At 44.5% G+C, this 25,309-nt stretch overlaps 1 protein-coding gene across 4 annotated transcripts in view; it reads left to right on the top strand.

Moving 5' to 3' along the window:
• The window catches only part of DGKG (diacylglycerol kinase gamma), a 181,833-nt gene that overhangs the window by 132,452 nt on the left and 24,072 nt on the right, over nucleotides 1–25,309 (top strand). For all 4 annotated transcript variants that reach the window (XM_069472806.1, XM_069472807.1, XM_069472808.1 and 1 more), the window contains one exon: nucleotides 13,407–13,584. In XM_069472806.1, the coding sequence (XP_069328907.1) occupies nucleotides 13,407–13,584 (178 nt within the window). The remainder of the gene's footprint in view (nucleotides 1–13,406; nucleotides 13,585–25,309) is intronic.

Consider the following 25,309-nt stretch of genomic DNA (forward strand, 5'->3'; position numbering starts at 1 on the left):
CCTACAAATGTGTACCCTGTAGTTCACTTCAAGCCTCCATTCATCCATGTGCTTTTATTTTCCTGTTCTTTTCCATTTCTTTTGTTCTTTGTGAATTGCTTTGATTTTCTTTTGTCTTCAGACTCCTGGCTATACAAACTTTGTGTCTTCCAAGGACTTGGGAGTAACTTTTAAAGATTCATTCTTGTGCTTGTATTTTCACAAAGTAGCTGCTGCGTGATCCACAGCATGTCTGACAGACAGGGCCCAAGGAAGTCTCAGAAGACCAAGGTTGAGGATCACATGACTCAGCAGGTGGTGTTAGAACACTCTCCCACAGCAGGATTCCTTCCGGAAGATCCTCTCAGCTAACCTCTGCCCAGGGAGCTTAACTTTTCTACTGCCAACGTCCTTTAGTAAAAGAGTAACTTTCCCCAAGCAATGTCTACCAAACAAATACATCTTTTAAGTAATAATGAACTGTGAGCCCCTGTCAATGGGAAATATATTATTTCTCTTAGACTTTTTAGAATATTCAAAGGAATTCATGGAATTCCCAGGAGATTCAGGAACCTCAGGAAAGAGAAACATCACAATCCTTTTCTTCCTCCACAACTGGGTTATTAAACAGACAGAGAATATTGTATACAGATATGTCTCATTGGAAAGCTCTTTGTTTTTCTCAGTCTAGTCATAAACTTTCTGATCCTGGCCTTCACTAGAAGGGGAATTAAGAAGGTAGAAGAACTGACTCTTTAAGAAAGGGCGTAGACTCTAGCAAGGGATTGAATAAATACTAGACCACATTATATCCCAAGTCCATTAGGATCAACAAGTTAAGAGTAATAGCAGCCAGGTACTGAGCGCTTGCCATATCGCAACTCTGTCCTGGCTTCCTCCATTGTCTTAATCCCCCTTCATAACCAGTCTGCCTGGTGTGTATTATTCCCATTATTTACACAAGGAAACGGAGTCTCATAAAGATAAGTAAGTACACTCCAAGATCAGATGCGAGCCTAGATCTGGGATCCCAGGCCCACGTGCCCCCGACAAGGCCACAGTACCTGCAGTAGGAGACGGGCTCTGCATTGCACTTCTGCTTTCCGCCTAAAACACGTGCCTATGCAGCTGATAAAGGGGCTCCCCTTCAGCACTCACCATATTATCAGGCAATCAGCTTTCTGAAGCAAGAATTTTCTCTTATTCATTCGGTATCCCCAGGCCTAGCACAGTGCCCCCCAAAAATTGGACATTCCATAATTAGGGTAAACACTAATAGAAATCATCACTTGACCAGCCTCAAGTCACACTTTTTTGTTGGAAGCCACCAGAATAAAAAGGATCCTTGCTCCATTCGTAACACAAAGGGGGAGATGGCTGGCACTCAGGCCTTCTCCTAACTGTGCAGCAAGTGGGAAGACCTCCCACGCCCATCTCTGAGCTGTTGCTGGGATCTTTGAAAGTAGCAGAGGGTCTGGGACAACTGCAAACGGGGACAGGAAATGCCAGGGTTCTCCCACCTCTTTCCCACCAAACAGAGTTAAGACAGTGAGTGGGCAGAGCCCATGTGGCAGCAAGGGTGCTGGGCGGTTGTGGGGTCAGAGGAAGTGACCCTACAGGGAAGAAGGGGTCTCCATTCCAAGCCCTCTCTGGTGGCCCAGAGGCCTACCTGCCCCTGAGCCCTGCCAGTCCTATGGCCATCGGCCAGGCTTTGTCCGCAGGAAAGTCTGACCCCTCAGTAAGCCCCATCCACCCCAGGTTGGCCTCAGCTCCCCAGACAGACAGCAAAGCCTGTTAATCTGCATCCAGAGCAAGAATGCCTCAACACACTAGGTTTTTTTTAAAAACTTGGGGAGGGTGGAGCAGCGGATAGGAAACAGCTTTGCCTTCTGTCCAACTCTGAGGCAACCCACCACCGTGAGCTCTGAGAAATAGCAGTTTTGTTTTGGAAACTGGCACCCAGTGCCGGCTCACTCCTGGAAATGAATTTGGGGCCCCCCCATCCCCAGCTGCAACGTTCTACTTCCAGCCTGCCTGCCAACACCCCCTTCCAGCTGCCCCTCTCAAAGGCACCATTGTGCCCGCCTGGCACAGCAACAGAGGAGGGCTAAAGAGGAAGAAAATATTTTCTGCTCATGGGATGTTCTTAAGCAGGTTGTGTGTACATGGCTTCAATGCCGCATTCCTTGAGCCCACACAAACCCGCCAGAACTCCATCATCCCTGTCGCAGATGGCAGCCACTTTCCAGTCTAACCGGCCCACCACGGCTCACTGTCAGAGAACGCAGAGCACAGGGCTGGGAGGACAAGGCTGGGAAGCAGCTGGAGGTCGTGATGACACTTTTTCAGTACAGCACACCCTAGCCTGCCAGAGCAAAGCTGAACATATACTCGGAATCTCTGAACTGGAAAGGGATTTGGTCCCACTTTCCATTCAACAGAAGATTCATTCTAGCACATTCTGATAAGTGGGCATTCAAGCATCCTCCTAAATACTCCAAAGACAGGAAACTCACTACTTTTCAAGCAGCCCGTTGCATTAGTGGACAGCTTTGACTTTCAGAAAATTTTTCCTGATGTTGAACAAGGATTTGTGTGTCCCATTCATCATCATCTCCTTCCCTAGTCAGCACTTAGCACAATGTTTAGAACAAAATAGGTGCATAATAAGTGAATAAGGGGTGCATGACTGAGCTCCCCGGCCTCTGGGCCTATTTTCACCCTCAAGGGGCACACAGAACTACACCTCCTCACTCCTCCACACAGCTGGCCTTCGGCAGGCTGAAGATGTATCTTCTATATTGTCTCCTATTTATCTTCCCTGAGCTAAACGGCCCCAGTTCCTTATAGGACTCAATTTACAGACACAGGACTATCATGACCACTCTTCTCTTGGTAGACTCCATTTTTTTAGTGTCCTCCTTAAAATGAAAAATCAAATCCCTGTAGCTATAATACTCCAAATGTGTCTCATAGGTAACAAAGCACAAGATTAACAGGCACCAGGTACGTGCTCTTGAAGTTGGACGGCTTCTCAGTCTTGTCGCTCACATCTCATGCAGGAAACTTGCAGGTTCATGAAGGTTTCAGGGTAACACAAACCTTGAAAAATTTGGAAAAGAAGTTCCTGCCTTAGTTTCATTAGGTCAAACTTTCCTCCTCTGTAAAAATGGGAATACAAATACTGACCTTGCAAGGTTGTAAGGATTAGACATAAAATATATGAAGTACCTGGTGCATAGCACTTACTCAATAAATGATATATAATATTATATAACATATGTGTGCATTAGTATTATCTAATTATCTAACTGCCCAAAATAGACATTGGCTGCTAAAATGACATAAAACAGCCCCTGCATCGGATGCCACTGTCCTGAAAGTCACCTACATGCCAGGCCAATTCTTGTATTAATATGTAGGTAGTACTGGACTGTCTTTCCAATACTGCTGTCACCATTCATCAGTGCCACTCCATATATCACCTTTTCTTCCCTCCCAATACACATCAGATTATTGCCACTAAACACACTCTCTCTAGTTCTTCTCTAGAGAAAACCGGTATCATTGTTTGCACTGGCTGTTTTTCTTTCACTCTCAGTAAGTTTCTCTATTGTGGCCATAGGCCCTGCAGATATGCAGATATCTACTTCCTTTCTGTCTTGTTGCTTCCAGCTACTGTGTCCTACAGCCAGCTTGCTTGCTGGTGAATCCCTTCCCAACTCTCCTTTCAGTGATGTCATACACCATGGAACACAGTGAGGGCTCCCCCCAACACCCCTGTGCAGCCTGCCCAGAGCCTCCTGTTAAGCATTTAGCAACACACCATTGCCTCTAGCATTGACCTGCTGTGAACACCTAGGGGACAGGGACTGTGTCCCATTTCTGCTCCATCCCCAGAGTCCAGCACAGAGTAAGTAGGTTCTCATCATTCTTGATGGATCAAAGAGTGCTTTTGTGTTCTTTTAATGTGTCTCTCACACAAAATGTGCCTCATGTGGTCTACTCTTGTTACCAGGTGTTTATGAATGAATTTCCTTTAGCTGTGATCAGAAGACTGCTTTATGCAGACTTAGATTAACCTTCCATATCTCTCTCTATCCTGGAAATTCAGTCCACTTTATTTGGTCACTATATTTATCCAGAGAGGTTGGGGGAATTCATCTGAAAGGAAGGAAGCCTTGTTAGATTTCTTCAAAGAACATCTTAGTTTCCATTTTAGGATTTCTCCACACATTCTTTCAATGCACAAATAGTTATAGTGGACACCTGATCTGGGTAAGACATGTCAGGAACTATGGAGAACACAGAGCTGTGTGACAGATGGCCCCATTTTCTATGAGCTTAAAGTCACCTTGGGGACAGGCAAATATGCATAATACCTGGCAGAATATAAATTCTGTATAAGAGGAAAAACAAAGTAATGTAAATTCAGAGAAGCGGAAGATCCATTTCTAGCTAGAGCATTGGGAAAAGCCTCACAGAGGAGAGAGCTTTTGAGCTGGAAGGGTAGATTTTAACAGGCAGAAAAGAGCTGATGGGCAATTTAGGCAGTGTGCATGGGTGTGCATGGCAGAAAAAAATAAGTAGGCCCCAACTCTGTGGCCTCTGCTCAGAACAATTCAAGATACCATAATTGGCATTTACTAGGATCTGGCTAACCCTCTTCCTGAGCTACTCTCCTCTTTCCAAGCCAAAGGGGACCCTAAGGGGTCCAGCCTTGCCCCTAGTCTACCTCATATTCCAACTTGCCAAGCGAAGTCACAGAGAGAAACTCTTCCCTTCCTGCCATAGCAGAAGTGCTCTCACTGTAAAGGAGCACACCATCCCCATCCTTACCAAGGCCCCACAGGCCCCTGGGGCTGCACAAGGTGCTTTCTCTTTGCCTAATGCCTGTCAGTGTCCTATTCCCTCAAAATAAAAGGCAGTGTGTGTTGCGGGGCAGGGGAGGATTTTGGTCAGGTGTATGTCAGCCACCTCTCTGCCTTTTAGTGTCTGTCTGACCCAGGCCTCAAGGGAGGCCACCCTCACCCCCTGCCTAAGCCCCTCTCAGCCCAACAAAACTCCTGTTCAAGTGTGTCAGGATATTGTCCACCTCTTTCTTAGGCCTCCTTCTTTCTCCCCACTGTAACGGAAATACTGTTTTCCCTAGACATGTCCCAGCATTTCGCTACTTCTCTCTTCAAAAGAGCTACCCCCCAGCCTAGTTCTCTCACTCACTGGGAAAGTAAGGACCCCAATATCATCCCAAGACCAATGTCCCACCACTCTCTCCAGCATCTTTCTCTTCTACTCCCTCTACTTCCCAGCCTAGGCATTCCAACTCTTCTCTCTATGCATTCATTCACCCAACAAATATTAACTGAGCATCTCTTCTGCCTCAAACAGCCACAAAAAACCTTTCCCTCAATCATATATTACTCTTTTATATCCCATCTTCCCTCCCCAGCACTGTGTGCCACCAAACCACATGGCTGTTCCAATTCTGTTCCGTCACTGCCACCTCCCCTACTCACCCTAGAGTCCCTGGTGAAGCCCTGTCTCTTCCAAAAGATAGCTGTGTAACCGTGGAAGGTTGCTTTCCAACTTCAGGCCTCATTGTTCTCATTTTGGTACTTAGGAGTGATCGCTAATGTTCCATCTGGCTTTACCATTCTAAGATTCTGTGCTTTGGCCCTCATCCAGTGGCTGAAATCTCTCTTTATAAAGTCACTCCTCACTTCCTGGCTGTCAATACAATTGACCACAGGTCTAATTCCAGATCAGCTTTCTCTAATCAGCCATGCAACACTGGGCCATTCCCTCAACTTCTTTTGCTTCAGTTTTCTCACCTATAAAAACAAGTTAATTGAACTGAGTGACCTTTCAAGACCCTCTGGTCTTTGATTCCATGAGAGATGCAGAGAAGAGAGAAAGAGAGAGATCCTTTTTGGAGAGTATACAGGAAAGAATTAATGGAGAAAATAGCATCTGTAGAGACTTGGAAGAAAGGTACAGGGAGGGTGCTAGGGTGTCCTCATGGGCATCCTACCATTAGGAGACTATAATGATGAGTCTAGACGAGGATGATCACTGTCTGATGAGGAACCCTGTAACAGAAGGTTTAGGCTGATAACACCTGAACCCACTGGTCAATCTAAGCATCACAAAAAAGAGACAACTAAATTATGTGCCTCCTAATGAGATGCAATAGGAAATATACAGCCCCACTAATGAAGTATTCTTGGCCAAAAAGCCAGTCCTGAATCTGATCGGGCCTCTAAAATACCAATTTAGTGAAAATACAGAGGATACACTGGGAATATGTTTAAAAGATACCTCAGCAATGCAGTCAGCAAAATCCAGAAGAATCTGGGAAATCCTACAGCCTTACTATTCAAAGTGTGGTCCATGCACCTATAACATCAGCATCACCAGGGAGCATGTCACAAATGCAGAGTCTCAGGCCCACCCCTGAATCCTGAATCAGAATCTGTTCTTTTTTTTAGAGATAAGTTCTTGCTCTGTTTCCCAGGCTGGAGTGAGTGCAGTGGCACACCAATAGCTCACTGTAACCTCGAACTCCTAGCCTCAAGCAATCCTCCGCCTTGGCCTCCCAAAGTGCTAGCATTATAGGTGTGAGTCACCACGTCCAGCCTAGAATATGCTTTTTAATAAGACCCTGAAGCGATCTGTGTGCACAGTAAAGTTTGAGAAGCACCGCTCTACAGGACAAATGACCCATTTCTTCAATAAATAAAAGGAAAAAAGAATAGAGGATTTAGATCAAAAGAAACCTAACAGATTTATCAACCAATGCAATGTGAAGACCTTTCAGACAAAGCAACTATAAAAAAATGAGACCATTGAGGAAATTTGAACAATTACTGGATATTTATTGACATTAAGGAATTACTGTTACTTTTTAAGAATGATGATAGTATTGGGGTAATCCTTTTTTTCAGTCCTTATTTAAAGATACATATGTCTTTATGGATAAAATTATAGAATCTCAGGAATTTTCTATAAAATAGTTCAGTATGGAGGTGGGAACTGGGGTAGAGTTAAAACAAGATTAGCTAAGAGTTGCTAATTGCTGAGGCGGGGTTTGGGTGTATTACTCTTTCTACTTTCCTATATGTTTGGAAATACCCATAATAAAAAGATTTTAAAAAGGAAGACCGAGTCCTCGAAGATGCGAGGGCGCGTAGCGCTGTGGTAGGGGTACCCCAGAAAGAGAAAATTTCAAGCTGAAAGGGGACAAACCGTGGAGGCCTGGGTTCCACCTTCCATGTGGCCTGGAGGAGGTCATTCCTGAGGACAGACACAGCCCAAAGGCAGGGCTCTGCAACAAACAAACAAAAAAAAAGCCCTGCGTCCAAACCAGAGAAAATCAACCTCATTTGAGGCACGGCGAATCGAGGTTAAAAGAAGGAAGAATTTCCTAGTTGCTAAAAACTGAAACAGGTCATCAAATAAATTGTGGAATCTCCTCCCCTAAGGACCTTCAGAAATAGGACTGGCAGGGCCGGGAAGGAGGAGGCCTCGTCCGCCGCCTTTTCAGGTCGCCGCGGCGGGCGGGCAGGGAGGCCGGAGCGCCCGGCGACGCCGACAGCGGCAGGGGAAGCATCGGCGCCCGCCCTCCCTCTCCGCCTCGGCTCTCCGTCTCTCCCGGCGAGAGCGGAAGGCCTGGCGGGTCCAGGTTCTGCCCAGAATTATGTGGCCGTAGGGATCCGAGACATCAAGGGCGGAGGTGGGGATGAATGCGAATTCCCTGTGCGTTTCATTTGCACATAAATAACGCTCTGGCCTCCTAACCCAGTCTCTGGGTACCTGCGCTCAGGCCCCCCACGAATCCCACCAGCCATCTCTGGCTGGGAAAGAAACCGCACCTGGGGGGCATCATTGTCTTCGCAAGGGGGACCGACGTTGAACGTGGCCGCTAGCTGCCAGGGCCTGGGAGGAGGCGCGGACCGCTGCGGCCTGGGTTCACACGGGCTCCGGAACTGCCTCCGAGGGACATGAGCGGGGCTGGCCTCGGTGCGCCCCCACTCCCACGCCACGCCCGCAGCACCTGGCGGCCGCAGCGCACCCGGAGCACGATTTCGGGCGTGTGCGCGCTAGCCGCTGGGGACAAGAGCTCTCTGTTTCGGCCCCACGCCGGGCTATAAATACCTGGGTTCCGCGGCAGAGCAGCCTCCGCTTGGAGGGGAGCCTGCTCGCCCAGTCCTAGGTTAGGATGGCTAACAGCGCGCGCAGGGACCGCCGCCCTCCTTCGCTCTCCCCAGCAGCCGCCCCGGGTCGGGGCAGGGGGAGGGGGCCGGATGACGTCATGGAACAGTTGGAGGATATAGCTCAGGAACCCGCCGGGGAGCGGGCCCCGGGGCCCGTGTTCCATTTAGGCGACAGTGTTTCAGTCTCGGCTCCACGTTCCCAGACTCAGCACAGCAACCTTCCACCTTTCCCTAGCCCCAAGCGAGCCTGGGGGTTTGAAGGGAATCAGTGAATGATCGCTAGGCCAAGAACTCCGGAGAAAAGGCATGCAGGTGTGGGCTGGCAAGGCTCTCACCAGCATGGGTCGAGCCAAAGGCCATTAAAATGCTTCCAGCAAAGTCTCATGTAGTGAGGGAGTGATTTCAGGAAGAAATATTCTTCCTGGCACAGGAGCTGGGGAAACTAATGTTAATGCAGACTGTCACGGCGTGCTACTGCCTTCCAGAGACCAATCGACCCCTTGAAGTAGATGTTATTCCCCATCCCTCATTTCACAGATGACAAATTAAAGCCCAGAGAGGTTAAGGAACCAACCCACGATCACACAGCTGGCAATGACATAGACAAGCTTTCAACCCATATTTCTCTGTCTCCAACCCTAGGCATGTTCTTTCCAAGACATTGCCTCTCATTTTCCAAGTAGGTGCATTCCAAGGGTGGGGGACATCAAAGTCACATAGACCCCAGGGCGCTCCCACCTCTTCTAGTCTCTTTGACCCCTCTACAGTCTACATAAGACCCAAAGAGATAATAGGAGAAGGGAACAAACTGTCAGAAAGCAGAGCGAGGACTGTCTGCTCTTCCAGGGAAAGGTTAACGTTTTACCAAGTTGATAGTTAACACTCGTAGCTGGCTATGGATAGAGATGGAGGAGACAGAGTGTACTTAAAACTGCAGTAGGGAATAAAGGTGACTTTGTGGAATGCTATTTGCCAAGGACTGTACTGGTGGCATACTTTTTTTTTTTTTTTTTTTACAAACCTGGCACAGAGACAAGATATAATAATACTAATACCCAACATTGATGTGCCAGGCACTGCTCTAAGCACTATATAAGATCGAGCAATGGTGGGAGATTTCAATTATTCAAACAGCTGTAAGTTTAATTTTGCTATAAGTCTGGCATCAGCAAAATCCCTGATGTGCCTCACTGACTCATCTCCAGCACAGAATCTGGCTTCTGACTGCCTGCGTTTGCAGCCTAGTTCTGCCATCTTGTAGCATGGCAAGGTTTATAGCCTTGAGTGAGTACCTCACCCCCTGTGAGACCCTGTCCATTGGGGGTAGCAGTGGTGCTTCCCTCATCGTGTTCATGTGAGGGTCCCAGGAGATAATGTGGGTGAATCCCAACACAGTGCCCAAGGAAGCTCTCACCAAGCAAGAGTTGCTAATATTATTACTATCATTATTATTATTACCTCTCAGAAGAGAGGGGGATGTTTTGATCAACAGTGAATAAATTGAGGTGATGTAGAAGTAACTACAACCAAGAGGGGAAGTGACTGTTCATCTGGAAAGTGATAAGGATAAGGGAAAGTGCACCCCAGTGGGACTCTAGCCTAAATCCCTGATTAGGAATATGTGTATGAAGGACAGCAGTGGAATGGTGGAAGACATTCCAAGATAAATTTCTAACACATTAATCACATAGAGAAGAAAAGGGAAAGCAGTTTGGTTTTTGAGTTTATATCATTGACAGCAGCAGAGAGTGCTGGTTGAGCCTGTGCTTTAAGGAGACTGCGCACATGCACGCAAAAGCAGGGATGGGCATGTTACCAGGTGTGAGTACACAAAAGCGGCTCAGACCTGAAAGCCAGCCTTCAGGCAAACTGAAGGCCAAGTAGGATGTTAGACAATGTTTGAGGCCGGAAAAAAAAAAAAAATGAAAAGCATAGTTCAATAGCATTTTGCCATTCTGGATGAGTTTTTACCTTTTCCAGAGGAAGTGGCCCTAAACTAAAAATGGAAGAACAGGTGTTAGAGGTGGCTACCAGAGCCCAGGGTAGATCAATGGAGAACTAACTGGCCTTGGAAAACACAAATGCATTTGAATCCAAGTTGCTGGACAAGCCTGTAGATGTCATTCAGGGGCCACTTGGACAAATCTAGAAAACAGAGTAGGTTCTATTCAATGAGAGACAAACGGACAAATGTTACCCTAGTTTCCAAAAAATGAGAGTAGGGCATGTTCTGGAGAGCACAGACTAATATATTTTATTCTGATCCCTAGCAAGATTCTAGAACAGATTATTAACCAAGTATTTGCCATCTATATACAGATACTGGTGATTTAATATGAGTTCTCATATTCCTTTTCTGATAAAGATTATAGGTAGGGTTGTCATTTAGGAAATGCTATTTGATCTCAGCACAAGGTCTTATGTTTTAGCAGAGAGAGCACAGGATTGAGGTCTGGAGATCTGGATATGTATTTAGCTCCACCATTAATACGTTAGTTGGATGACCACAAGGAAGTTTCTTAATCTCACGGGACCTCATTTATGAAAGATAGGGCACATTCTCTAATGTTCCTGTCAACTCTAACGTCTGTGAGTCTCCCTTGTAATGAAAAGTGGGCTAGGTGAGAGTATAGCCCAGAAGATGCAGGCCTGATAAAGCAGCCACACCCCAAGGGGTGTTAATGCACCATGTTTGGGGTATCAAACTGAACGAGGGGAGGACTCGGTCACTGTTGCTGCCCTTTATACACACATATTAATGACTTAATCCCCAAACAATGGGAGAGCTATGACAAAGGGTCACAGAATAAAGATTTGAAATAAGCTGGGTGGATTGGAGGAGGCCTGGGCTGAAAGCCAAATGAAACTAATTAACATAAATGTAAAGCCTTGTGTCTAAGTTTTGTTTATTTTTTAAAACCCTATACAAGTTCAGGATAGGGAAGAGCTGGCTGAGAAGTAGATCATGGGATGAAGGCTGAGTAACTGAGACCACCACTTATTTAAGCTGAAGTGATGCTATCGTCTAGCTGCTAACAAAAGGGCTAGTACAATTTTGATCATATTTGACAAAAAGGATAATGATGATGGGTAACATGTATTGAGCTCTTACATGGGCCTTGCACATTATCTCATTTCTGGGGCATGATAGTGTTGTAAAATTCTAGCCTCAGGAAGTGCTGGTGTTGTTGCCATCTGCCCCATGAGATCCTGTTGTTGATATTGTTTTCAGCGCTAGGGACCTTACCAATAGGAGGGTAACCAACTGGAGTGTGTGCAAAGCAGGACAGCCAGGATAGCAAAAGCTCTGAAAACTAAGTCCCACAGGGGAGGGTTAAGGGAGTTGACAGTGCTCAATCCAGAGGAGCACAACCAGTGGTGTGAGAGGGAGGAGAGGTAAAGACTTAAGATCTCTTTGGCTCCCTAGAAACAGTAAGAGAGAAAAAAAAAGATTTAGGCTCTGATTGCCTGCCGTCAAATCTGTGTATTTCCACTCGTAAGATGTGTACCTTTGGGCAAGTTGCATAACCTTGTCTGTGCCTCAGTTCCCCCAAATGTAACTAACTTATAGGATTATTATGAAGATAATAAGTGAGACATGTATAAAATCTTATGTGGCAGGTGGCAATGCTTAATGCAAATGCATAAAAGTAATGAGGATGATTATGGTGGATCTTGTGTGCTGGCCCCATGAGGAGAAAGGCAGGTGATTCTGTCTGGCTTCAGAAGAGAGAATAGGACCAATGGGTGGAAGCAAGAAGAAGAGAGAATCTGGGTCAACATAAAGAGACCTTTCAAATTAGCAGAACTTCCCAATGAAAAAGTGAGTTCCCAGTTACCAGAGAAGCTCACTCTATTCCATCTTGTAATTGGGAAAACAAGTCATAGGGATAAGATAGTGTAAGTTAAGAACTTCAAAGAAATCAGGAGCTGAGTCAATATGAATGGCCACAAGCCCTACTTTTCTATTCCTCTTCTGCTGAGAAATCTTTGAAAGTTTAGGTTTGTAGCTAACCTCAAGGACAGTGGATTCTTTTTTTAGTTGGGGTCTTGCTCTATTGCCCGGGCTAGAGTACAGTGGGGTCATGATAGCTCACTCAATCCTCCTGCCTCAGCCTCCTGAGTAGCTGGGACTATAGGCATGTGTCTCCACAACCAGCTAATTTTTCTATATTTTTGTGGAGATGGGGTCTTGCTCTCGCTCAGGCTGGTCTCAAACTCCTGGCCTCAAACAATCCTCCTGCCTCAGCCTCCCAAAGTGTTAGGATTACAGGCATGAGCCACTGCACCCAGCCGACAGTGGGTTTTTATGTTGTATGCCTTTGATTTTTTCTTTCTCATAATAAGCAAGATAAAGAACATGGACTTTGTAGTCAAATCCCCCAAATTCGAATCCCTGCTCTGTTATTTGTCTGCTGTGTAATCTTGTATAACTGAGCTCACCTCTTTGGGTCTGGTTTTCTTCTTCTGTAAATGAAGTAAACTACCTATAATCCCGAGGAATGAGGATCAGAACTCATATTTCTTCCTGTGTTGGTAAGCATTATGCCAAAGTGAGCTGACTTTTTGAGACATAAAAATCCAAGATTTCTGGCCTTTTGTACCTGGTGGTGGAGTGGAGGTTGGATAAAGAAACTCTGCCACCTCAGCAAGCACATATGCCAAAATTCCACTTACGATACGGATACAAGAGACAGGCAAATTCTGAAAACCTTCCAAATCTTAAAGTCTTGTACTTCTCACAGAAGGAATAAAATGAGAGGAGGGTAAAATGAAAATTTTCTGTTATTTGTTGAGAATCTACTATGTGTTAGATTCTGGATTCAATGTCCCATTAAATCTTCACAGTGGTTAGGAAGGGGCACAATTGATGATGATGAGGTTGGGCTGGAGAACAGTTTTGCAGTTGATTTAGGAACCATCCCTAAAGTACTTCTAGACCTAAAGATGATCCCTGGAGCCTTGTGCTGTCTTCTCCAGAGCTGACCCGGACTGGACCTCCCCATCTCACCACAGTGGTCAAAGCATTAAGCCTGAGCAGCCAGCTCAAGATTCAGCTTATGACGGTGTGGCAGGGTGGTGGTTGAGAATTTGTCATGTCCTTTAAGAGAGCCCCCACCACACACACACACACACACACACACACACACACAGCACCTTGGGTTATGATACACTGAGAACACTAACAGATGGCCTTTTCTCTCTGTCCCCCAGTGTGATGGGGTTGAGGTGGACCTGAGCAACATCTTCCTGGAAGGCATTGCCATTCTCAACATTCCCAGCATGTATGGAGGCACCAATCTCTGGGGAGAAACCAAGAAGAACCGGGCTGTAATCCGGGAAAGCAGAAAGGGCATCACTGACCCCAAGGAACTAAAATTCTGCGTCCAAGGTAAGCCAAGCAGTGCCCAGTGGTAGGGGCCTTCAGGTGGGTCTGTCAGCAAACTGTTTCAGGGATACAGTGGGCTCCACAGGGACCTCCAGCCACCAAGGAACCTGTGCTCTGGGGAGATGCTGATTCATCATCCTTGATGTTGCAAAGTCTACAGCCTAATTAAGAAGACAAAATTCACAATTATGGGGTCCTAAATGATAATCAGTAGTCACACTTTGGAGTTCTATGAGATTAGGAGTCAAATGCTACTCCTGTCAAGGTTACCTATGTTCTCCAATAGCTAAATCCGATAACCAATTCTCAACCCTCATCTTGCTTCAGCTGTCAGTGGCATTTTGACCCAATTGGTCACTCCCTCTTCCTGGAAACACTTGGTCCACTTAGCTTCTAGGACTCACTCCTGGTTTTCCTCCTGCCTCACTGGTCACTCCTTCGCAGTCTCTTTTCTCTCTGACCTCTTGATGCTGGAGGGTCCCCCAGCCTTTGGTCCTTGGCCCTCCTCTCTTCTCTGTCTGTCCTCATTTCTTTGACAACCTCACCGAGTTGTAGGACTTTATTTAAATACCACACGTGTGCTCATGATGCCTCAAGACTTGTCTCCAGCTTTCCCCGAGCTCCAAGCCTGTGTGTCCAGCATCCTGTACCACACTTCCCTCGTATGTTTAGCAGACATCTCAAACTCAGCTCCCAACACTGAGCTCCCGCTGTCCCTCCCTAAATCTCTCCACCACAGCCTTCTCCATCTCAGTTGACAATGCCAGCCTTCCTGTCACTGGAGCCAGAACACTTGGCACCACGCTTGGCTCCTCTTTTTATCTCAACCTCACATCCAGTCCTTCAGAAAATGTTAGCTCTACCGTTAAAGGGTATCTAGAATCCAAGCACTTCTCACCACCTGCATTCCCACCAGCTTGTCTGAGCTGCCCTCCTCTGTCCCCCGTATTCCTGCACATCCCTCTTGCTGGAGTCCCTGCTTCTACCCCTGCCCCATAAAGTCTGTTCTCACTACCACATCAGAGTGCCCCTGTGAAAATATGCCAGATTATGACAGCCTCCTCAAAATCCTACAGTGGCTCAGGGTAAAAGGCAAAGATCTTCATGCGGCCTGGAGAGCCCAGTCTGGTCTGGCCTCCCATGACCTCCCAGACCTCATTTTCTGCTCCTCTCCCCTCGGCTCACTCTGCCTCCACTGTGCTGGCTCCCCTAGTCCAGCAGGCTGCTTCCGTGAACCGACTATTCTTTCTGTCTGGAACAACTGCGTAGTATGCCTTATAGGCCATCAGCTTGGCCTTCTGCTTTTAATCCACCAGAATACAGAACACAGCTCTCTGGGAGTATCCTTAAAGCTACCTTCACCCAACCCCTTACCAGCCACTTCCACCAGTGATCCATGTGGGGACTCACTCAAAGCTCCAGGCAGCTGATTCCCCTGTGGACTGATGACCCTCACAGGTCCCCAACACACTGGTGAGCCGGGATGGGAGAGCCAAGTGCAAGAGCATTGGCACCAGCAGGCAAGGATCCAGGTTCCAGTCCAAGTGCTGCTACTAATCTATTTTTTTGAAGCCTCAATTTTCTTTGCCTCTCATGTAAAAGTTTTGATAGCTAGATAGATGGTGTTGAATCAGATCATTGGTTCTTAAACCAGGTCTGCTTGTTGAAAATGAAGATTCCTGGACACCAGCCCAGATCTACCTAATCAAAGTCTGGATTGGTTCCTGGGAATCTAAATTTGTAATGAGCTCCCCAGATGACTCTGATGGGCTGCCAGGTTTGAGAACCCCTGATGTAGATAAATGCCCACAGTCTCTTCCAGGCCTAGCATTCCGTGGACGATTCAAGCTGTTAGTGCTAACGTTGGATATGATCCTACCAGTAGAAGGAGACAAAAGCTGGCTGACTGTCAGAGGCAAGGGTTACTTGCTTGTTTCATACCCGTCTATTAGAGAATCAGACTGTTAGATTCCAGGGCCAGGCCATCAAGAAACATCATCTCCACACCTCCAACCTTTAAGAGAGAACTCGGGAATATTTATTTCTCTGTTGTCCTCTTGAGTCCCCTTTCTTTCACACAGTAAACTTTTGAACGTATAAATTATTAAACTGAATAATGTGTTCCTCCTTCCTCCCTTGGCAGGGGAAGTTGTGGGTGCTAGCAGAGGGTGGGGGAAGTATGGAAGGTTATATAAAGTTCCTGCAAATTTTCCCACCCTGGTGCTCCTACCTCAACCCCCACTCCAGCCTCCAGCCCTGTCAGAACAGAGAAGGGAATCAGCAAGGAAGGGAAGCCCTGCCCTGGGGCATGGGGAAGCTCTTGATGAGATTATGTTCCGGTGAGGACTCAAGGACAACCTTCATTTTTCCCTGAAATGTCTGACTTTCTTCTATCTTCCCCTTCTTCAAGCAAGAGTATAGCATCTGCTGATGCGTCTTGGCCATCATGTACAGGAACTCTCTTCCCCAAATCCCCCTCTCCACCCCCACAATGTGCTTTCAAAGCTAAAACATGAAGCCACTTCCTGTTTTTAGAGGAGGACATGAACTGATGAGAGTGGAGGCCTAGGAGGGGCCCTGGCTTCTGGCTTTGCAGAAACACCAGCACTGAGCTTTCTTCTTGAAAGGGCTGTGACCTTATGGAAGTTGAGTGGCTAGTGGGAAAAGGTGAAGAGGCCACTGATTTTAGTGAAAAAGTGTTAGCCTGGGAGTCAGGAGATCTGAGTTCTGGTCCAGACTCTGCCTCTCACCAGTGTGTAACCTTGGGCAAGTCCTTTCACCTTGGGTCTCAGTTTTCCTTATCTGTAAAATAAGCAAGTTTGACATTCCTTAAGGCTCCACAAAATTAAGGTGTAGTCAGATTTTGGTCTACATGGACACCTTCTTGGACAGAATTATATATAAATTTATTCCTTCTTTCAGTGTGTTTTGTCTCAGGATTTACAGGCTGGTGGCTGAAGAGGCAGGGAGTTCTCTCTGCAGGTTCCTTATTTGTTGGGATTCTTTACTTCTTGGTGGTTTCATTGGGATTGGAGGAGACAGAGAATTCAGGAGAAAGCAGCAGAAAAGAAGGGATTATCATAGGAAATGCAACAGGAAATGACAATAGAAGGGGTTACTGTCAAATCCCTCTGATCAAAGATTAGTCTTTCTTCTGGGAAAAATAATCCAAGTAAGAAGGTCATTCAAGATTAGCATGGAATGAGTCTTATAAGACATTAGCTGATGAGAAGGCAATAAAAGCAATAAGGAGCCCCAGGAAAAGGACCAGGCTTGCAGTTAGATAACCTGGATTTAAATTTTGGCTTTATACTTCCTGGTTTTACAAACCTTGGGAACTTACCCAACCTCCCTGAGTCTCAGCTTCCTCATCTATAAAATGGGCATAATATAATACCTCACTTATTATGAAGATGATGGAAAGTGCCTGGAACATAGTATATGCTCAAACTTTAAAAAAAAAAAATTTCCCCTCCCCTTTAATTCTATTTTTTATGCTGGAACATGCCAGTTGATTTCTGATTTTGAAGTTTTTGTATTCAGCATTACTATCTGTACTACCACTAAGAAAGAGCAGAGCTCCTGCCAAAATCCAGCCCAGCCTTTGTGGTAGCACTTTAAATTTATGCCACCAATTTTACCTACTGTTTCCTTTCCTAGACCTTTCAGATTCCAAGGATGGAGGCTGGATATTAATCATCCCTGGTGCCTGGTCCCAAGTAGTTACTCAATAAAAAAGGTTATTGGATAAATGAGAAGCACATGGAATTGGTTACTTTTCGTTTTTGTAACAACAATAAGAACAGTGAGAAATAGCCTCTTGTATTTATATTTCATTTTGGCTTGCAAATAATTTTGCATGTATTAACTTAATGTCATCCTGACCAGAAACCCATGAGCAAAGTTATACCCAGGACCCTCTGTAACACTGTTTCACAGCTGGGGAAAATCAGAGGCCCAGAAAAGAGACAGGGCTTTTACAATTGATGTCCAGTTGTGGCAGCAGAACCAAGACTCAAGCCGATGAGTCCTAGCCTAGCCCCATATGGCTAGTGTCCAACTAGAAAATTTGTTGGCTCTCTGCCAAATAAATAAATAAATAAAGAGAAAAATTTGTTAGAGAGCCTACTGTGTGTATTGCACAAGCCAGGTACTTAGAAAAGAGGAAGCACTTAGACACAGTCCAAGGACAGACTCACATCTACCTACCTGTTGAAATTCTCCTCCTCCTGCAAAGCCTACCTAATGGCAATCTCCTTTGTGGAGCTTTTGTGGCCCCCGTGGAAGTGAACCCGGCCTCTAAATTCCTACAGTACTTAATTTTTATTATTTTTAATTATTATGGCTATGTAATAGTTGTATATCTTTATAGGGTACATGTGTTGTTTTGATACAGGCATAAGATGTGAATTAATCAAGTCAGGGTAATTGGGGAATCCATCACCTCAGGCATTTAATATTTCTTTGCATTAGGAACATTCAAATTCCACTCTTTTAGTTAAAGTATACCCTAACTTATTGTTGATTATAGTCACTTTGTTGTGCTATCAAATATTATTCATTCTATCTAACTCTCTAATTGTATTTTCTCACCCATTAACCATCCCCACTTAATCCCCCCTCACACTACCCTTCCCTGCCTCTGGTAATCATTGTTCTATTCTCTGTTTCCATGAAATCAATTGTTTTTAATATTTATCTCCCACATATGAGTGAGAAAATGTGAGATTTGTCTTTCTGTGCTTGGCTTATTTCACTCAACATAATGTTCTCTAGTTTCATCCATGTTGTTGCAAATGGAAGGATTTTATTTTTTGTGGCCATATAATATTCCATTATGTATATGTACCATAATTTCTTCATCCATTCATCCGTTGGTAGATGCTCAGGTTGATTCCAAATCTTAGCTATTGTGAATAGTGCTGCAATAAACATGAGAATGCAGATATCTTTTCAATATATTGAATTCCTATCCTTTGGATATATACCCAGCCGTGGGATCCCTGGGTCATATGGTAGTTCTATTTTTAGCTTTTTGAGGAACCTCCATACTGTTTTCCATAGTGTTTACACTAATTTACATTCCCACCAGCAGTGTACAGAGGGTTCCCCTTTTTCACATCCTTGCCAGCATTAGTTATTGTTTGTCTTTGTGATAAAAGCCATTTTAACTGGGGTGAGATGATATCTCATTGTAGTTTTGATTTGCATTTGTCTGATGACTAATGATGTTGAGCATTTTTTCGTATATCTGTTGGTCATTTGTATGTCTTCTTTTGAGAAATATCTATTCAGATCCTTTGGTCATTTTTTAATTGGACTATTTGATTTTTTTCTATATAGTTATTAATCCCTTGTCAGATAGGTAGTTTGGAGATATTTTCTCCCATTCTGTGGGTTGTCTCTTCATTTTGTTAACTGTTTCCTTTGCTGTGCAGAAGATTTTTAGCTTGATGTGATCCCAATTGTCCAATTTCATTTTGGTTGCCTGTGTTTTAAGGGCATTACTCAAGAAGTCCTTACCCAGACCAATGTCCTGAAGTGTTTCCCCAAGGTTTTCTTTTATAGTCGTTTCATAATTTCAGGACTTGGATTTAAGGCTTTAATCCATTTTGATTTGATTTTTGTATATGGCAAGAGATAAGGGTCGAGTTTCATTCTTCTGAACATGGGTATCCAGTTTTTTCAGTACCATTTATTGAAGAGGCTGTCCTTTCCCCAATGTATGTTCTTGGCCCCTTTGTCAAAAATGAGATCACCATAGATGTGTGGATTTATTTCTGGGTTCTCTATTCTGTTCCATTGGTCTAAGTGTCTGTTTTTATGCCACTACCATGCTGTTTTGGTTACTGCAGCTCTGTACTATAAGCTGAAGGCAGGTAATGTGATTCCTCCATTTTTGTTCTTTTTGCTCAGGATTGTGGTTCTGTATAAATTTTGGGATTATTTTTTCTATTTCTGTGAAGAATACCATTGGTATTTTGATGGGGATTGCATTGAATCTGTAGATTGCTTTGGGTAGTACGAACATTTTAACAATATTGATTCTTCCAATCCATGAACATGTGTCCTCTTCAACTTCTTTCATCAATGTTTTATAATCTTCACTATAGAGAGCTTTCACTTCTTTGCTTAAGTTTATTCCTAGGTATTTTATTTTCTTTGTGGTTATTGTAAATAGGATTACTTTCTTGTTTTCTTTTTCAGATTGTTTACTATTAGTATATAGAAATGCTACTGATTTTTGTATGTTGATTTTGTATACTACAATTTTACTGAATTTGTTTATAAATTCTAATAGTTTTTAGGTGGAGCCTTTAGGTTTCTCTAGATATAAGGACATATAACCTGCAAACCAGTATAATTTGACTTCTTCCTTTCCAATTTGGATGCCCTTTATTTCTTTCTCTTCTCTGATTGCTCTAGCTGGAACTTCCAGTAACACATTGAATAACATTAGTGAAAGTGGGGATCTTTGTCTTGTCCCAGGTCTTAGAGAAAAGGCTTTCAGTTTTTCCCCATTCCATATGATACTAGCTGTGGATCTGTCATACACGGCTTTTATCATGTTGAGGTAGGTTCCTGCTATACCCAATTTTTTGAGAGTTTTTATCATGAAGGGATATTGAATTTTATTGACTGATCTTCAGCATCAATTAAAATGATCATATGGTTTTTGTCCTTTGTTCTGTTGATATGATGTATCACATTGATTGAGTATATATACTCATTATGTATATTGAACCACCCTTGAATCATCCCTGGGATGAATCCCACTTGATCATAATGAATAAATAATTTTTTTAACATGCTGTTGAACTTGGTTTGGTAGTATTTTTTTTGAGGATTTTTGCATCTATGTCCATCGGAGATATTGGCCTATAGTTTTCTTTGTTGTTGCTGCTGTTGTGTCTTTGTCTGGTTTTGGTATCAGGATGATACTGGCCTCATAGAAAGAGTTTGGGAATATTTCTTCCTCCTTGATTTTTTGGAATAGTTTGAGTAGGATTAGTATTAGTTCTTCTTTATATATTTGGTATTAATAGAATTCAGCAGTAAAGCCATCGAGTCCTGGGCTTTTCTCTGATGGGAGACTATTTTCTTACTGCTTCTATCTTATTACTTGTTATTGGTTTAGTCAGGTTTTGTATTTCTCCTGGTTCAATCTTGGTAGATTGAATGTGTCTAGGAATTTACCCATTTCTTCTACGTTTTTCAATTTATTGGCATATAGTTGCTCATAGTAGTCTCTAATGATCCTTTGGATTTCTGCAGTATCAGTTGTAACATCTCCTTTTTCATCTCTGATTTTGTTTATGTGGGTCTTCTCTCTTCTTTTCTTAGTTAGTCTGACTAAAGCTATGTCTATTTTGTTTATCTTTTTAAAAAAACAACTTTTTGTTTTGCTGATCTTTTGTATTTTTTGCTTCAATTTCATTAATTTCTTCTCTGATCTATATTAATTCTCTTCTACTAATTTTGGGTTTTGTTTGCTCTTGTTTTTCTAGTTCTTTGAGATGCATCATTAGGTTGTTTATTTGAAGCTTTTCTACTTTTTTGATGTAGGCACTTATTGCTATAAACTTTCCTCTTATTACTGCTTTTGCTGTATCCCATAGGTTTTGATATGTTGTATTTTCGTTTTCATTTGCTGGCACAGCCATCTGTTGGATTCAAACTCTCAGGTGAGGAACTAGAGCTTAGCTGAGACACCAAAATAATTGTGACCATAGGAGTTCATTGTTTCTTGTGGATTTCTTTTCATTTTTATGAAGCCATAACATAACGTGCCCTTGTGGGTTCAGAAGCTGTCCAGGGCCATGGGATCCCAATTTTTCCATTCAGTAGAAAGCTGACAGTCATAGGGAGCAATAATCAGTCACCACATTTTCAGGTTGAAAGAAAATAAAAATGTTTCTAAAGATTGTGCATTTAACAGAGGTCTCTCTACCCACGGTCTCTCCTGTGAGCTGAGATGAGCAAGTCCCTTAAAGAGCCCTGGGGGTACTGGGAATGTGCACTGGGACTCCCTTCAGTGCTAGGAAGTAACCATGGCAACATACATGTCATTCCTGTTAAACGTTTCCAGGCCCACAGAGAGACTTTGCTTTGCTTTTCATAGGAAATCATAGCTTTCTTATTCAGTCCTTCAAGCAACTCGCCCCAAACTAGTCATTACCTCCCCTCTCTTTACACATCCTCCCCCTCCTAAAACCACTGCCTCCCCCATCCCATGTTCCCTTCCTTGTTAATGTCTCACCTGTTGCCTAAACCAGAGACCCAGAGTCCTACATTTCTCCTCACAGCTGGCTCACAGAATTCTCATATAATTATTTATTTACATACTGTCTCTCCCACCAGACTGTGAGCTCCTCGGGGAGCCCCAAATGTCATAGTCCTTTCTATATCCCTGTGCCTGGCATGGTCTCTGACACCTCAAAAGGGCTTATTAATATTGGTTGACCAAATGCACCCAGAGTCAGAGGCACATGGAGTGGTGAATTAGGGAATTGTTTCTGAATTGGTCTCTCAGCAAAATGGGATTTGTGTGAGTGATGCTGGCATGCAGTGTTCCAGAGCCCCTCTGCCAGCACCAGCCTGTGTTGTAGCTCAGGAGGTCTGCCTCCAGCCCTCACTCTCCCCTCCTCTCAGGCTCCTTTCTTCTCCCAGCTGACTCTGGGTCAGGCAGTAGCTGTGATCTGTTTCCACAGGCCTCTCATGGCATCTGGCAGGATCTCCCTTGCTGGACTCTGCAGGGTTGGGCCAGGTATGTTTTTGTAGCTTCCAAACGAAGGCCATACAGTGTGGTTCTCAGATGCCTGTTTCTTTAGAAGCTATGATGTTTTCTATGTAGTAATGAAATCCCAGAATCATAGATCACCTAGAAATTCAGAGGCCATTTTGTCCCCCAGATAAGGAAAGTGAGAAGCAGCAAGGTGAAGTAGCTTGCCCTTGGCCAAACCCAGACTGAAATACAGGTCTTTTAGTTCACAAAGACCAGTCCTCAGTCCTCTAGAGTAGGGGTCATCTGACTTTTTCTATAAAGGGCCACATAGTAACTATTAAAATAATCAGGCTTTGTGCACCATACAGTCTCTGGTGCAACTACTCAACTCTGCACTTAGCATGAAAGCAACCACAGACAATATGTAAACGAATGGGCATGGCTGTGTTCCAATAAAACTTTATTTACAAAAGCAGGCTGGATTTGGCCGTCAAGCCATGGTTGGCTAATCCCTGCACTAGAACCTCCTGGTCCATGACCAGGATTGCTGACATCACCTGTGTGTGTGTCAGAAATGCAGATTCTCAAGCCCATGCCAGACTGGCTAAAGTGGAATCTGCTTTTCAATAAGATCCCCTGGTGATCACATGTACATGGAAGCCTGAGAAGCACTGCACCAGTGGGCTTGGCTGTTCCACCTAAGAGTGCCAAGAAGAAATTTTATAGATTAGAAAAATGAGGCCCAGGGAGGTTAACTGACCTATCCAAGGTCACACTAATTGATGGATCTGGGACTGGAGCCCAAGCCCTAGGATTCCAAACACAGAATTCTTCCTACATACATCAGAGTACCCACCCCAACCCCACCCTAGTCTCCCCATTTCTGGCTGGCCCTGACACAACTCAAATTTACTGGAAATTCAAGTGAAGCCATCGTTCATTCTTCCTGGGCTGACTTCTGAATGCAAAGGGCTCCGACTCCAACTGTGTCTCCTCCTCTCTCCCACTCCCTTCTCCAAGACCCCAGAGGGACTGGTGAGGTGGAAATGTGCCTCAGGAGGCCTCAGCATCTGCAGAGGAAAAACTTGCTCACACAGGTTCAAGCTGGAGTTGAACTCTAACTTAATTCCTGCCTCAGGAGGTTTGATGCTCAAAATAGAACCACAGAGCCAAGAAATCTTTCACTTTCACATGCAGAAGAAACTTCCAGAACTAGGCTCTTTGGGCAGGGCTAGACACCTTAGTTTTTCCCTCTTCTACTTGCCTCATCTTGGCCCTCAAACCAGTGCCTGTTCCCCCTTAGCAGCTCTTAGGCCATTTAATATCAGGCACTTCCTGAGACCCATCCCACAGCAAAACTCCACACTGGCCGACCACATGCTCTGCACAGCCTAAACATGTTGCTCTCCTTGGTCTGTTTTTATTTTGTGCAAGAAGTGTTTGTCTTAGTCAGTTCAGGTGCTGTAACAGAACGCCATAGACTAGGTGTCTTAGACAACAGAAATTTATTTCTCACAGTTCTGGAGGCTGAGAAGTCCAAGATCAAGGTGCTGGCAGATTTGGTTCCTGATGAGGGTCCTTGTCCTGGTTTGCAGATGGACACCTCTTGCTGTATCTTCACATGGAGAGATCATCTCTCTCATAGCTCGTCTTTATAGGGGCACTAATCCCATTCATGAAGGCTCCCCTCTCATGACCTAATCACCTCCCAAAGGCCCCACCTCCAGTGCCATCACATTAAGGATTAGGATTTTAACATATGAATATGAACACAAACATGCAGTCCGTAGCAGTGTTTAATCTTTTTAACCAATCAACATACATGTGCTGGACTATTATTTATCGAATACCTACTTATGGGACAAAACTGTTGGGGTCAAGTGATTGGGTCAAAATTACACAGAGAACACACGATAAAGCCTGGACTCAAACCTGCCTTCAAGCACCTAAGGTGCTCCAGGAGCTGCAGAGGATGTGACAAGAATACGGTGTGGTCCAGGCCTCAAGTAGTTCACAATCACTTATCCACATATAAGAGAACAATCTACTTATCCACATATATATAGAACAATTGTGTTAGTATTGACATAACAGGCAAGCACCATGGAGTATCCGAAGAATGTGGGAGGCAAGAGGGTCCCTCCTTCAGAACTTGATCCCTAGCTGCCCAGGCACCTAGTAGGTGATCAATAAATATTTGGTGAATGAACGAATGAATGCACAAGGTAGAATGTGTGTGTGCTATTGCTTGGAGCTGGAAAGGATTTGAAAAGACAGGGAATGAGATGAGGGGAACATGGCTGGGCACTAGCTCACAGAAATAGCAAAAGCAAAGATGAAGAATCTTGAGTAATGTGTCCTGGAGCTTGTACATGATCCTTTGAGTAATAAGAAGAGATGACGGTTTTTAAGCCAGGAGCAATAGGATCTGAGAGGCATGTGCAGTTTGGATTAGAAGAAAGGGAAAGAAACCGGCAGCAAGGAGATCAATGAGGAGGCTAACGCAGAATGCAAGCTTGCAACTCTAAGGCCTCAGATTGGGAGTCAGTAGCCCACAAGGAAGAATGGACAGAAGCCAATAGGAAGTGGGGGACAGACAAAGAGGACACTGCCACATGGGTGATTCCTCCCTCCCCACAAACCACGCGGCAGGACCCTGCTCCTTCTGGCCACAAGCCCAGGCTTCTCCTGCCTGCCTCCGCACCCAACCCTCTCCCCATCACCACGGGCTTCTGTCAGGAGAATGGACGTCACAGACCTATGTCCCTTTTCATTTCCATCGTGCTGCCAGCACCCATCCCTTCCCATCTTCAAGTCAATTCACCCAACATTTGTCATGCACCTACTTGAATTCAGCACTAGATGCTAGGAATAGTTTACATTCATCGTCTCATTTTAATCCCCTACAGTTTTCTGAGAAACACTTTATAGATTATAAAAATGAGGGAGGTAATTGCCCTATCCAAGGCTACCTGGGGGATCTGAGACTAGAGCCCAAATCCT

This window comes from Eulemur rufifrons, chromosome 7 (genome assembly GCF_041146395.1).
Source record: "Eulemur rufifrons isolate Redbay chromosome 7, OSU_ERuf_1, whole genome shotgun sequence".
Classification (NCBI taxonomy): domain Eukaryota; kingdom Metazoa; phylum Chordata; class Mammalia; order Primates; family Lemuridae; genus Eulemur; species Eulemur rufifrons.